At 45.0% G+C, this 14,994-nt stretch overlaps 1 protein-coding gene across 12 annotated transcripts in view; it reads right to left on the reverse strand.

Annotated features, from left to right (window-relative positions):
* Window positions 1–14,994, reverse strand: part of GSE1 (Gse1 coiled-coil protein) — a 1,027,427-nt gene that overhangs the window by 34,530 nt on the left and 977,903 nt on the right. For 6 of the 12 annotated variants that reach the window (XM_085639744.1, XM_085639743.1, XM_085639740.1 and 3 more), the window contains 2 exons: window positions 8,035–8,213; window positions 763–960 (listed from right to left, as the gene is read on the reverse strand). In XM_085639744.1, coding sequence (XP_085495870.1) covers window positions 763–960; window positions 8,035–8,213 — 377 coding nt within the window. Of the gene's footprint in view, window positions 1–762; window positions 964–8,034; window positions 8,214–14,994 lie in introns of all 12 variants that reach the window. The other 6 variants (XM_085639742.1, XM_085639741.1, XM_085639739.1 and 3 more) reach the window with 1 other exon arrangement.

Raw genomic sequence — 14,994 nt, forward strand, 5'->3', positions numbered from 1 at the left:
ATGCTGATACCATAGGGTCTCTCCGCTGTATACAAATGTAATAAACAAAACAAATGAATAGCTGGAAGGAGTAGGACAATAAAACATTTTGCAAAAGTCAACCTTAATCAAGACAACCTCACAGACGAAAACCTATACTAGTGAAAGGGAGCAGGGTCTCCAATATATCCCATACAAGTTACAGATCAAGGGAGAGAAAGAGTATAGGGAAAAAATCAATTGGAGTGCTTTGAACCCACAAAATAAGCAGCAAGAGAAATAAAAGAACACAGTAGGGCAGAAATACCTACATGAAGAAAAGGAAAGCAACGAGCAGTTAAACAAAAGTTCAAGAGGTAATCGGAAAGTCAATGAGAAGAGAAGAAAGACAAGCTAACACCTACTGAGGGAAGGAAGGAGCCCGCACTGAAGCCTTGACAGCTTCAAAGCGAACAGTTAAGCAAGCAAATTTACAATTGTTTGGAATGTAGGAAGGCAGTGACCAAATAAAACCAGGCAGGCTGTTTTTTTAGAGTAACATGTAGCAGTTTTGGTTGGAAGCCCCTAAGTGGGCGGGTGACCAATCCAGATCTTGTGGATTTTCTTCTTTTGTGAATGCATGTTGCCACTTAAAGGCAATATTGGGGTTGGCGGTGCATGAGGAATATCATCCGCAGGTTTACAAACGTAGAATCTAGATTGAAGGAGAGGGAAGAGGATGGTAGGAAATGTCTTTACAAATGCAGACTCGTTTGCATATGGAGTGGCGGGGGAATGTCTCACCTGAAGGCGGGATGGGGGAACGGATGATGGGCCATGTAGCCGGGATGATAGTAGGCTGCAGCAGTTGCCGGGTCCAGGCTGAGCTGAGGCATGGAGGGCATCCGTAGATCCTCTGCTGTAGGATAGGGCCGGAAGCTGCGTAGGTACTCCTCGGTAATGGCATTCGGAGGGACCATATGGTGCATGGGGCGCTGGAGGCTGCTGGAGGCAAAAAGCTCATCAATAACACTCATTAGTGCCACAGCACATCGCAGAAGCAACACTCTAATCCATCAGTAGACACCGTGGAGGCCACCTGCTACAGGCCACAGCGAACAGCCACATGCAGCTTCTTAGGACCGGGCAGCTGCTGACTGCGACGCCTCACACTTAGAGAGCACCATCTTAACGATGCTCCTCTGCACCCTCTCATCTCCATCAACCATGCCAAGAACAAATGAGGGCTCTTTGGCACATCACAGCTCCCTAGCTTCCTCAGTCCTCCTCCTGAAATCAGAACTAACCCCTCGATCGCCACATTAAAAAACAGAAGTCAAATGGTTGCTCCTGAATAGCTACTTGCAATAATAGTCCCATAGCCACCCAATCATTCTGTACTTCCTGTTTACTGCAATGTTTTGTAATGTTCCTCAATGCATTTGATAGTGCTGGACACCTCCCATGACCTGGGCTTTTCTTCATTCTTCTCCTGGTTATATTGCTTGCTTTCATGTACAGCGCTCCGATACCCTGGGGTCACGTTCGCGCTACATAAAACCTTTCAAATAAATACATAAATTAAAAATCCATCCTTCGCCTGCTCATTAACCCTCCATGCCTCCTATGTTCACTCTTCCACGCTTCTCCACGAGTAGCGCTTCTACTCCTCTCATAACTCTTCCCTCACCTGTGTGAGGGACACCACGTCCCTCACACTCCCAAACTCGGTTCCCTTCTCCAGGCCTCATGCTCTGTCCTCCCAATTTCCTGTTCATGCTCTAAACTTGGCATCCTGCAGCTCCCTCTGGCTTGACCCTCTGGTTTGTCCCTCTTACAAATTTCCAAAGCACTCAATTTCTTTTGTGCTCCTTATCTACAACCAATATTCCCTGCCCCTTACACTCAGTTCACTTGCCTCAAATGTACATTATTTCTAGTCTTCTCTAACCTCATACCAGTCAGCCCCCTCCATGCAAGGGCGCTATAACCTGAGACACTGGAATTATGCAATTGCGCTGCTGCAGCAATTTTCGCATAATTGAAGTCTTGCTTCATTTGCCACAAAATCCTTCTCTGCTGCATATTCTGCTGATTTGAAGAAGAAAAAAATTCTATCTCAAATGGTTCACAGGTTATAGAAAACGCTGCAACATTTCGCTCGGTTGAAGGCCCATTGCAAAGGTTGACTGGTCAAATTTCTATTGCTTATTGCTATATTAGGATGTTAAACTGGAACTAATGAGGTACAACAAATGCCCAGACAATGTTAACAAGTGTGAAAATTGAAAAATAATCAAGTAATACTATCAGAAAATGTGCTGACTAATCAGCTTTTTCTTGCCGCATAATTTACTCAACCCTGCCGTATAATTTGGCCCTCTCCCGCTGCATAATTCCAGAGGCCCTGGCTATAACATACACTTTCACAGGCCTCCACTGTATTCCACCATTCACCGGCTCTATCCATGCTGTACTTGGCCTGATCGTCCCTTCAACAAGCCTGATGACCCACCGGTGCCCAGCCATAAGGGCACTTTGCCCCGTTCATGCTCATCATTTGCCTTTGCCCCCTTCATGCCCTTCCCTCCCCCCTCCCCCCCCCACACTGTTCTTCTGGTCCCCTTCACTCCATCAGCACCAGACTCGGCACAACAGCTGCCGGCAAGCTTAGGATATTCCTCCGCGGATGCTCCTTCCAGATGCCGGCGGTAGCCGAAGCCAGCCTGCTCAGAGGTTATTACCCGAGAATCCCCCCAGGCCCCGGAGAGAGCGTGGATCTCGTCCTGTCAGCGGGTAGAAACAGCGCTCATAAAAGTCGGAAAGGAAGCAATAGGCTGCTTCTTTAAATAGACGTCAGCAATTTCCCAACATCTGGGCAACATTCATAGAAGACCATTTTCGTTTTATGGGTGGTTTTATTTGCACCTGAACCAAGGAGCATGTGTTGGGATTTGGAGAAGTCTGATGAAAAGAGTCTACTTATGTCACTCTTAAGAGCAGGAAGGCCCCTCCCTTACTGCACAAAAACAATCCTACTTGCAACGCAGGCACCAGTGCACCATGGTGGTAGGGTGGATTCGTTGGCACTATGCTAGCAAAGGGCACCAGCACTGAGGAAACAAAAAGAATGCGCCATTTTGCCTTACATATGGTACATTCCTGCCCTTCCCCTCTCGCGCAGTAATGTCACTTGCTGAGCTGCGCTGTGTGACTTCTTCACAAATTGGTCCATATTTCTGTACAGTGTACATTGATGTAAAGAGAAACATGGATTAAAGATTACCCCTTTATGGGTTTGCTTTACCCTAACTCCAGTACCTGATTATTCCTCTCAGTTTAGCAAACCATGAGATGCCCTGAATTGAATCTTTCAAACGTCACAAGCCCTCGCTGCAGCAGATGAATTTAGGTTTTTAAGCATCATATGGTCCTGAGGAAGGTGGTACTAAAGAAATTATAATCCACTGAAATGTGCCAACTGTTTTCTGCTGCATCTTCCTGTGGAAAAGATGAACAGTTATAATTTCCTTAACTAGGGGCTATGTGCTTTTTAGCATCTGGATTCTGAGTTTTGTGGAATGTGCGAGCAGTGACTGGCTGCGATGTAGGAGCGTAGGGAGTGTGTCCCCAGGGCTGGTACTGCCAGTTCTGCTGCTGCTGTCCCTGCTGCTGCTGGCCTTGGTTGTTCCCTTGGTAGCCTTGCTGGAACGTCTGGTGCGATGTGGTAGGCACATTGCCTCCTCTACCACCTGGCCTTCTTGTGGGTGTGCCCCTTCTCAGCCCACTGAACTGTAGCGCTCCCATGGACCTTGCCGTCTCGTTGTCCTTCTTGAGCTGCGTCAGCATGTCGTCAACTGGTGTGCCGAACAGTTGCTCTCCGTTAAAAGGTGTATTCAGGATGTTTCTTTGCACCTCTGGCTTGAATCCTGAAATTCTGAGCCATGCGTGTCTTCTCTCAGTCACTCCTATCATCATTAGTCTGCTCGATGTTTCTGCAGCATCCAATGCAGATTTTAGGCATGTGTTCGCCATGCTTTTGCCTGCTTCTACCAGGTGAGCTGCTCTTTGTTGGTACTGATCTGGTAGATGCTTTAGGAGCTGCCCCACTTCATCCCAGTGCTGGTAAGCGTGCCTGTTGATCAGGGCATTGGAGTTTGCGATGCGCCAATGGATTGCCGCATTTCTCTCCACCTTTCTCCCTGTGAGATCCATCCGCCTACTCTCCTTGTATGGAGGTGGTCCGGCATTAGTGGGCACATTGGCCCGCTTCCTAGCTGTTGCTGCAATTATGGAGTCGGCTGGTACTGACCCTTGGATGTATGCAGGGTCCTTTGAAGAATGTTTATACTTCTTCTCCGTTCTTGGAGTCACAGCCTTGCATACTGCTGGTTCTTTAAAGGCCTCTCTTCCTTGATCCAGCACACTAGGGAGCATGGGCAGGAATTGGCTCCTAGTTTGTTGAGGCAGTAGAGTTTCCAGGAGAAAGCATGCCTTGGGCTTCTCCTTTTCCATTTTGACTCCATACGTTTGTGCAACCTTTTGAATGACCATGTTGTAGACCCCAATGTCGTGTGTTTACACCTTCTTCCGGCGATTCGGCATTGAAATCCTGCCATTCTAGGTCTTGTGCCTTTGAGGACGTCGAGTTCCGGTAGGATTGTAGATCCTCGTCGCCTTCTCCCTCGAAATAATAGTCTTTGCCCCCCTGTTCCTCCACTGGTTCGGGTGTTTTCGGCGGTTCTGCGTCCTCGTCGTCTCTTTCGACTTTGAGAGCGGGTTTCGGCGGGATGGTGTATTAGCTCATCTTGTTGTCGAAGTCCTTTTTCAGCTGCAGGATGCTCGCCATTTCGGGCTTGAGCCTCCTCTTCTTCCTCTCCATCTCGGCGGCATGTTCAGCGTCGAGGGTTGGTGCGCCTCTTTTCGGGGCCGTTGACGTCGATGACTATGTCGGCCCTTCCTTTCTCGGCGCCGAGGTGTCCTTTTCGAGGGCAACCTTCAACGACCTAGGTTTTTTTAGGGCTTTTGCCGATTGGGAGTCCTTTTCGAAGGATCCGCTCGGCTGACTGTCTTTGGTTGCTGTTGCCTTCGTCGAGTGTTTCCGCGGCAATGCTCCTTTTGAGGACTTAGCTTCACTTCTACAAGTGTCGCTCGGGGCTTTAGCTTCACCCTTTCGAGTGTCGCTCGAGTGCTTAGGAGTCAACGACTCCCTTACCTTCTTCGACTTCTTATGGACCTCGACGACCGTGCAGTCCTCCGGTCCTTCGGCGATGTTGTCCTCCTCTCCACTGAAGAGGCCCAGGTCTCGGAGCGATGGAGGTGGTCCCTGCCTCTGCAAGCTGTGGTTCGCCCTTCTCTGCCTCTCCCTTACTCTGAGGGTCTTGGGTGTAAACGCCGAGGACGCATTGCAGTCTTCGCTGCTGTGGTCGAGCGGCAAGCAGAGGTTGCAGACTGGATGCTGGTCCTTCTGGGCGTATTTGTGGTGGCTATTGGTGCAAAACTTGAACAGTGTTTTGTCCATCCCCGCGCTCAGGGAGCCCCCTGCGAGCGCATTCTCCGTTGAATGTCGAGATCTTGGCCATAAATCTTCTCCCTCGTTGTCCCGGTTACCTGACCTGTAGTCCGGTGTAGCTGAAAACTTGTTTTTCAGCGATTTTCTACGATTTTTCTTGATTCCTCTTCCAAAAAAATCTGGAACTCTTCGAAACGATCCAGACCCAATGGCGGAAAAAAGAATCTGAAGATGACGACCAAAGGTGGGAGCTTCCGGAGGAAGCACGTCATGAAGGACACCAAATGGTGGTATGCCGACACCCACCTGGGCCACGAAAACAAAAACAAAAAAAAGAGAAACAAGACTACAAATCCAGACCCAACCACTAGATGGCGGAATAATGCACAGCATAGTGAATCCAGAAAGGTTCATGCTGCAAAAATGTAAATAACCCCCACTTGAATGGCGAAAAATACCTCTAATCATAAAGCAAGTGAAGTGGGCAAACCTGACACTCCTTAGAAGAGTTACCCTCTTACTTCCTTTCTTCCATCCATGCATCCTTTCACACGCCCAACTACTAATTTCCATCTATTCATTCATCCACCTGTCATTCCCTTCACCTTTTCATCCCCCCATACTTTCGTCCATCCACTCATCCTGTAACACTTTCATATATCCATCCTGCATTTCAACCTTCCACTTATCAATATTTAAACTGTTCCATCCTTTCATTCATCCATCCTTACACTATTCCTTCACCCATCAATTCACCCATCTTCCAATCTTTCCATTCATTCACCTTTTCACCTAGCGATCCTTTCACTCTTCCATCCATCCTCCCAAGCTTCCATCTATTCTCCATTTAAACTTTCCATCTTATCTCCCTTCCACTTCTCCATCCATGCACCCTTCAATTATGACGTTCTTCTTTTCTTTCTTTCCTTCCACTCTTCCTTACTATTCTCATTCTTTTTTACTTCTATCTACCCATCTTTATTCATCCATAATTTTCCCCCTCTTACCTTTTTCGCTCATGCTTACTTTTTCAATTTGACTCCCACTCTTTGTTTTTCCCTATTCTCATCTTTCTTCATTTTTTGTTTCCTTCACTGGCCACATCCCTCTGTTGTGGTTTTCACCAGCAGTGACATTTATGGGAATTTCGTCTTCCCACAAATAATAAATCAATGTTATAGTGGGACACAGTTCACCAGCCCTCCGAGCCAAAAGGCAGTCCCGGCTTAAGCTGCTAGAGTGGGGGGTTCCCTACGCCACTGTATTTCTATAATGAATTGTCAAATGTTATCAATACGTTTGTACAATCAATATATTTAATAATAAAAAATATATATTTTTGTAACTTTAGTGCCTTTTAGTATGGATCATTGATAGATTAATTCTCTAAAGCAGGAATACAGGTTGAACAGGAGTTTGTGGTATCTTTACATGGCCACACAACATGCAAATGCAGAGAGGGTACAGGAAAATGACATGGATGTCTTTAATAGACAATGTATCCGACAAAGGCCCACAGGTGACCACTTACAATAAATTTTGACGTTTGTTCCCCGAGCCTGCATCGCGTTCTCGCATTGACTGGCACAGACAACAGCCACCTCTAGTTCTGCACCCAATTTTGAAGCCAACTCTCAGGGATACAGTGAAAACTCCAAATACAGCAAGGGTAGCAAGAATGAAAAACACCCAGAACCACAAAGATAGCACATACTCTCATTCAAAACATGAAAGCGGGTTACACAACTACCAATATTAAAAATACAGTAAGCTTCAGAGCTAGTTTTAAGCACAAAAGAGACTGTTGGTGAGAAAGAAAACATTCTGAGGATCACACACAGGAGGAAGGGTCAGGCTTGCAACAGCAATTAACTTTTTTTTACCCCCAAAAGTAGATAATTAGTTGACTGGACATAGGAAACGCCAGGTCAACCTATTCTACCTTGACTTAAGTAAATCATGTGCTACTTAAAGTACTCAAGAGAAAGAGGTAAGCTGTTTTAAAAGCAAATATATTGTAGAATGGATTAAAGATTGTTTAAGACAAAGCAGTAAGAGAGTAACCATCAATGGTAGAGCTTTGGGCTGGCAGTAGACTGGGTCTTCAATGTAGAAACATGAGGCGACGAGGCATGCCACACTTAAGAAAATGACTGACTGGTTCAATAAAATTCAACTTATGTGGATGACCTCAAACTCTGCCTCCATCCCACTCTTGTGGACAAAGGTTGGAAGACTACACAGTTTGGATCATTCCTGGTGTCCATCTGGGCTTTGTAACTGATCTACAGGTATGTTTTACAAACAGATTCAGAGGGAGCAGAAAGATGGCTTCTCCATAGTTTATCATATGCATCAGATTGAATCTACAATAATTAAATCAAGAAGTCCATAAAGAATAGAATAGTAGACGGTAGAGTTGTTACAACACTGATTTAGAAAGGTCAACAACTGAGGTCGTGCGACAATCTGATTCAGAAACACGAAACAAAAGTGATGATATAAAAAATGCAAAAGGGTTGAATCAATTCCTGGGAGCCTTCTCTTTCTGGAGAAAAACTTACTTCAAGGGTGGGAACCGGGAGTCCTGCACTACACTGCTTGGCGGGATTGCAAAGGAGTACGGCGAAGCCATCAGGTGCGCGGGAACCGAAGAACCTCCCGCCTTATCCTGTGGGAGCGGCTGCTCTGCAAGCATACGGTCCCTGCTGCTACTGCTGCTGCCTCTGGGTCCATGGTCAGGCTGCAACAACAGAAAGAGAAACTGATTTAGTGCACTAACACAAAGGTAACCCACAGCCAAGATGGAGTCCAGAAACCAATACAATGGTCCAAACGCATTGAAACTTCACTTTATTAGTTAGGAACAGCAATTATGGCACTTTTAACAAGACACTTGGTTTTTAGCGTTGAGAAAAACAACACCATTAACAAAAAGCAAGGGACTAACAATCCTGTACAGTACTAGGCTGTTTATTACCTTGACCTTACAGTTCTAGAACATGTGTTGCAGAAAGTTAGAAAATATTAAACATTTAATGTCATCTTCACGCACCAAAAAAAAGCAGCAGCCTAGGCAATTCCACATTTTGGGTTAATTGCATGCTAGTGTTGACCAGTCTTTACCAACGTTTCTCTTGCTTTGGCTTAATTTATGAACAAATGATGACCTCCAGCAAGCCATCTCCCTTTGTATTGGGGACAGTAATAGCACGGAAAATGTTTCACAGAAAGCTTGTCAACCAAAAATCCCTGCAACACAAAAGAACCTGGCAGCAGACCAGGAAGAACATTGAGGGAACTGTCCACGCGCATCCCGGTCTCAATGAAATTATCCTTTGGCACAGGCAAGATGGTGGATCAAACACTCCGACAGATCTGGGGTTAGTATTTGTAGCTTCACAGGTAATCCATGGCAAAGAAAAAAAAAACAGCGCCACGAAGCCGAGCTAGTGACAAAAGAGAATAACTGCTGCACAGGGATGGTATTGCATCAAGACTTCATATAGTACTGCAAGGAAGTGTAGTGTAGTTCCTATATCCCTGATAGACTCTGCGCATTGGAATAACATACACTATAGATTTGACATAGGACTAAGGTCAGTATGTCTCTATCGAGTATATTAAACTTAATTACTTGTGTGTGCCCGCTAACTCAGAGGTCACTAGAAACTTCTCTAATATGCAAGAAGGGATTAGTCTCGGACAACCACATAAACATGACAACTTTGTTTCCCTTTAGAATCGGAACAGTCTCGGAATCATGGAAACAATAGATAACAGTTTCACTTAGTCAATCGTGCAGGCTTCATTTGTACAGAATTGCACAGAAATAGAGAGACGGGCATTTCAATAAAAGGGTTTATTGAACAGTCTTATTTCACGTGCAAGAGATATAAATTGCTACAATCGTAAGACAGACTGCGAAGTACAATATGTACGAGGTTAGCAGTAAGATAAAATAATACTGCAATAGCATGGTTAGTAGCTATGACATATTAATCAAAATTAGGGCTCCCGGTTTTATGGTATTTATTTTTTTGCCATTTCCGTCTGTATTTATCCATATTTATTTTTTGGGCATTTTTTCTGTATTTATCCACATTTATTTTTGCCACAAGCAAAAGACGACGCTACAGCTAGTATTTTTCCACGTTTATTTAAATTGACAATTTTGTTCATTTTGTAGTACAATATAGGCTATATTATACTAGAAAATGAATAAAAATATGGTTAAAAAAAGGGCAGGAGGTGTAGGGTGGAGAGAGAAGTTGGGCTATCTCACCCACAGCAAGGCTGTAAACACCTGCTCAAACTCTTGTTGCAAAAGGCCAGGAAAAAAAAAGCGCAAGCTAGTACATACAAGGCAGCTGAAGCTAGAGCACCTAAAAATAAGACTTGCCTGATCACACATTGCATTCCGGCGCATCTTTAACAGTCTCCATAACCACACTCTCTCAGATACATTGAATTAGTTATATAGCGCCACTCATACCAGTGTAGGGTGTCCGAGCACTTTGCATCACACACACATTACACAGAGACAATCAATCATATGTGTTTTAAATCAGAATATAGGAAATGTTGACATAAGACAAAGGACTAAAAGTGTAGGAGTCACATGTCACCCATACTGGTAGGCAGTATAGTTTAAGAGTGCTTGGTGTGGAGAAGCACAAACGCAGAGTCGAAAAAGAAACAGCAGAGTTGGGAGTTTTCTTTAATAGTAAGAATAGATTTCTGGTCAAATGAACCCTTTTTGCAACATTAATCAATGTTCTAATGTATGCTTTGCAGTGTGTATGCAGTTCTATGATGAAAGTTAATAGCTCACTGCTAAATATTAGGACTTTAAGTTATAAATTGCAAGTAACAAAACGATGTCTCTCTTAAAAGCAGTAACCTGCTGATGTGTTCACATTATATGCACTCTGAAATCAACTTGGTACACGTTCTTAGCAGCAGGCATATTAACCCTCTGCACTAACTATACAAAACAATGATCTCTCTCCAGGAAGATAATTAATCACACGAGTTATCTTGACAGTTTTGTGAGGCCTGGCAATTACCAGAGGAAAGAAACGCTGCAGCAGGTGCTTCAAAAACATAATAAACTTGCAAACAGGCGCCCCCAGGAAGCCAGCACCTGGTGCGGTGGCACCGGTCGCACCACCCTAAAGCCGGCCCTGCTTACTGGAATCATCAGTCAGTCCTTTCAGCATATGTAGTACGGAAGAGACAGGCGGGCGACGCTGATGCATCTGTTAGCATTCTCTGGCGCTCCTTACAGAAGCGAAGAGCCTCGGAGTTACAAAGAGATGAATGCTGCTAGCGGGTGGTGTGGTGTTGTGGGCCCGGGGCCCACATGCTGATCACTACAGGTGGTAACCATAGCAACAAGACGACGCCAGTGGAAGTATGCGAGGACGAGGGAGGTGAGTAGTGAAACAGTCCGCATTTTGAGGACTTGTTTTGCAAACGTGGCTCCGGTCCCTTTGCCAGCACAAAGGCGCAGTGGTACGACCGTCTAATTTCATTTTGGTTCCATGCCCCTCTAAAACCATCTCAGTCACTGGACGGGCAAAGATCTCTCTTTTAGCCCTTCACTAGCTGTAAAATGTGCCTGTGGGGATCGACGTGTGCGGGGTCGTGTACAATATAACATCAGGAGCGCTTTCAGGCAAAAAGACACACATTTAACCACATGCCGATAAACAGATCTCAAAGTGTGATTGACCGCCAGCCGCACCCGAGTACTTAACAGGTCTTTAAAAAGACCATTCACTAGATAACAAGGCTTTGTTGTTTTTTTCACCCCTTCTTACCAGACTGCGAGCAGTGTCTCCAGGACCCCCTGTGCTCAGTGGCTTAAACACCGAAACGAAACGTAAAGAGCTGCCTTTTACACGGGACAGCAGCGTGGCAAAATTTGCTAGTATTTTGCAGTTTCAAAATATAAATACAGACAAAGGAAATATAGATTTCCGTCTGTATTTATATGTAAAAATCCGTAAAAACGGAAAACCGGGAGCCCTAATCAAAATACATACATAAATAACATATTCTAAAATGTGATACTCATCTGATGCTTCTAAAATGTTCTACCCCAGTGTACCTAACCTAAGTGTAGTACGAGGTTTGAAGTAGGTGCTATTTCTAAAGTATAGCTAGCTATATTTTAGTTTAACCAAGAGTTGCCAAAAGTTTCTCTAAGGTCTAGTCAGCTCCATACCTTAGAATGAGAGAGGTTGGAATCTCTTTTTTGGACTCGATAGTCTAACCCCCAGCAAGGGAAGTCAGAGAGCACTGGAGCTGGATTCTCTGTGAGGAGGATTTCAGCGTCAGGTCAGTGCATCAGGCTGGAACTCTATCTCCTTCCGAACTTGCAGTGGCGAACCACGTAGTCTGGGTTGGATCGAATTCTCCGGGAACCGCAATTTGCCAGAGCAAGTGCTGGTATATTTATACCTTGAAGGTGTCTAGGAATGCCAGTATTGACGTAAAATTCGGGCAGAGGAACGTCATGAATGAACCCCTAAGGAATAGTTGTTCATGCATACTTAATGAGTTCTTGGAGAAATCAATATTCAAGCTGAGGGAAATTCCTAAAGGCTTAAGGGTCTGGTTTTCCAAGAATTTGTTGTGACGTGGATGGACGGATGTAGGTGGCCATGCCTGTATTTGGTTTGTACGGACAATTTCTAAATAAGGGCCGGATTTATTTGTCCAAATAAGGGCAAGGTGAATTGTACCTATGTAAGGGCATAAATCGGGAAACCTATATATGGAATCTAAATCTGCACACAACAGAAGTAGGAATTCATACACTCTGTGCACTTCTAAGGATTTTAACAAGAGGGTGGGTTAGCATGAGGGAGAAGGTGTCTGGAATGAAACAGATGGCTTTGGTTTCCCAACCAGGGGTTGATGGTGGTACATTTCTCGCATTCTACAGTCAGGCCATGCAGGGATCATTTTCAGCAATGAGGTGTAGAGATTGAAACGAAGGCTCGTAGCTTGTGAACGAGAGAACTTCCCAACTAGAGTATCTAGTGTGGAAGGGGTTTCAGACCACCCTGCTATGGTTTAATGCCTCCCAGGGTCAGGTTTCCACTTTTGGGTAAAGAAATTCGAAGAGCTTAACAGCGTTCAACATGTAACATCCACAATCGTATGTCAGACACTCTAAAAGTAGAATAACTCAAGTAATTTAGATTTTTTTTTGAGGGTGGGATTGGCGAACGAGCATGTGATGGTGGCTCTGTCCATTAAACAAAGGAAACAAGGACAATAAATTATTGGGGAGGGGTTGTACTGGGCCAGACAGTCCCCCCAGGGGCATCTTCAGAGCTGTTGGTGGTAGAATTTGTGAACATTTAATACCCACATCCAATACATTGATCCTCAGGGATGGTATTGAATGGCTCAAAGACAAGTTGTGAGACAAAATTAATTCCCCTGGCAGAAACAATATCAGTGTTATGGGAGTTTTAGAATAGGACAGTGTACTCTGTTGGGGCCTGACACCCGACAAAAGAGTGGTTTGGAGGTCTTCCCCAAACTTCAGGCAATTCGCTCAGCATCATCAAGTTGGTTGCAGTTCATTACAAAGACGTGGGCCCAAACTTTTGGCAAAGTCGGGCAGCGTTCTTGGCTACGAGGTTAATCAAGAGAAAATAGTGGGAGGCCAGGTTTTGCAGGTATAATAGGAACTGTTACCAGAAGGCCTTGCAAGCTGTGCACAACTGCTCAAATTGGACTGTGGTGTAATTTTAATTCAAAGCAGGGACACGGTCCTGTTTGAGATTCATCCATATTTAAGTCACCCACTTCTAGATTCTATGCCTTCTATTAATCAAAATGTAGGACCCTAATAAGTCTGCAAAAAGATATAGCAGTACTCTATTTTTGTTAGAGCTTATTCTTAGTGGCCAAAGTTGTTCTTTGTTCCACAGAGTTATTTAAGGAATGAAGTCCACCAATGTGTCAAATAAGACTCCTTCGAGTCAATGTCTTTTTTGAGTTGGAGTTCTGGCTAAGCCCAGTGAAAGAGGTTAGGAAGATGAAAGGCTCGTGTTGGTGGCGTTTCTAACAATGAATAGCGAAGAGCTAGGGATCAATGGCGAACTTCCAGGATAAAGTGTGATAGGGATGAAAGATTTGGTCAAGTAAGTGCATGAAAACTGGAGTGATAGTGGTGATAACAGGTGCCCTGAGATTCCGCACACAAAACGTTGCTCCTGCGGATCCGATCTGAGACGAAGGAGCAGGTACAGCCCAGTATTGTGCCAGACACTCCTGGCCAATCCTTCCGATGATTTAATCTCTTGACCACAGGGTGCCTGCAAACTCCTGAACTAGATACTTTCTCCAATGTTTGTACAAACATTATGTAAGCATTGCAGGGGAGGGGGTGGGGGGCACTTCTCTTAGAATCAAGTAGTAAGAGAGCACTGGGTCCACCTTTTCATTCGTTTTTTAAACAGATTGTATTGATCTTTGTCAATAATATCATGACATTTGCGCAGTTCATATCAGAGCATCCGTTACAAGGTCTTTCGCAGTATCGGTTTGTTACTTGTCAGAGCGATCGGAGAAGTCAACTAAAATTAGAACTTTAACAGTGAACATCCCCCCATCCCCGCGAGTCATCAGTGAAATAGTTCGTATGAGTGGTGCAGAACAGTGTATACAGCAATCAACCAGAGTACATTTGTAGGGCAGTGCAATGTAGGATCAGTATGTTAGTCTGTGGGGTCCGGATCCTCTAGGAACTATATGGGTAGTCCGGTTAGAGTTAGCATGTCTGTGTCGGAGGGCGGCCAGTCCAAGTCTTCTCCCTCTACCTCTGGAGTCTCCAATTCCAAATGTGCTAGGTCATGCATGAGGGCCTCCCAGGATCTGGCCAACGGTTCCACCTGTTCATGACTGATATATCTGTCCATATGTCAGTCAAGGTATTCCCAGAATCTGATGGCATATCCATGATACAGGCAGCACAAAGATCAAGGCTACTGGATAATCCTCGTCTTAAGTCCTCGCAGAGGTTTGTTGACAAGGACTCTGCCTCGTTAAGTTGTCTTTCTAATATTCCTGAGGTCCCTTTGTAACTCTCTTTCCACAGTTTTCTGTTGCCGGGTATGATCGATATTGGTCTGGTGCCGGGGAGGCCCTTGGGATCTCCTGAAGGCTTCTTTAGCTGTGGAATGGTCACTGCGTGCTTCAGTCGGGCAGATACAGATCCCTGCAGCGAGAAGGCCTTCGACTGGTAAAAATACACGGCAAATCAGGTGAGGCATCCTCCTTTGATGCAGCGTGCTGAGCCCAGATGGACCAAACAGCTTGAGGCTTGGACTGTTTTAGATGCATCCAGTCCTTGGTACAGGTTCTTAAAGGTACGGCATGGAGTGAAAAATAACAAAGGGGGGAAATGATATTTGTTGCCAAAACCAGGTTCTACACCCACCACAGCAAGGCTCTCCCCACCCGCCACCCCCAGGCAGGATCCACATAGACAAACATGC

This window comes from Triturus cristatus, chromosome 12 (assembly GCF_964204655.1).
Source record: "Triturus cristatus chromosome 12, aTriCri1.1, whole genome shotgun sequence".
NCBI classification, from domain to species: domain Eukaryota; kingdom Metazoa; phylum Chordata; class Amphibia; order Caudata; family Salamandridae; genus Triturus; species Triturus cristatus.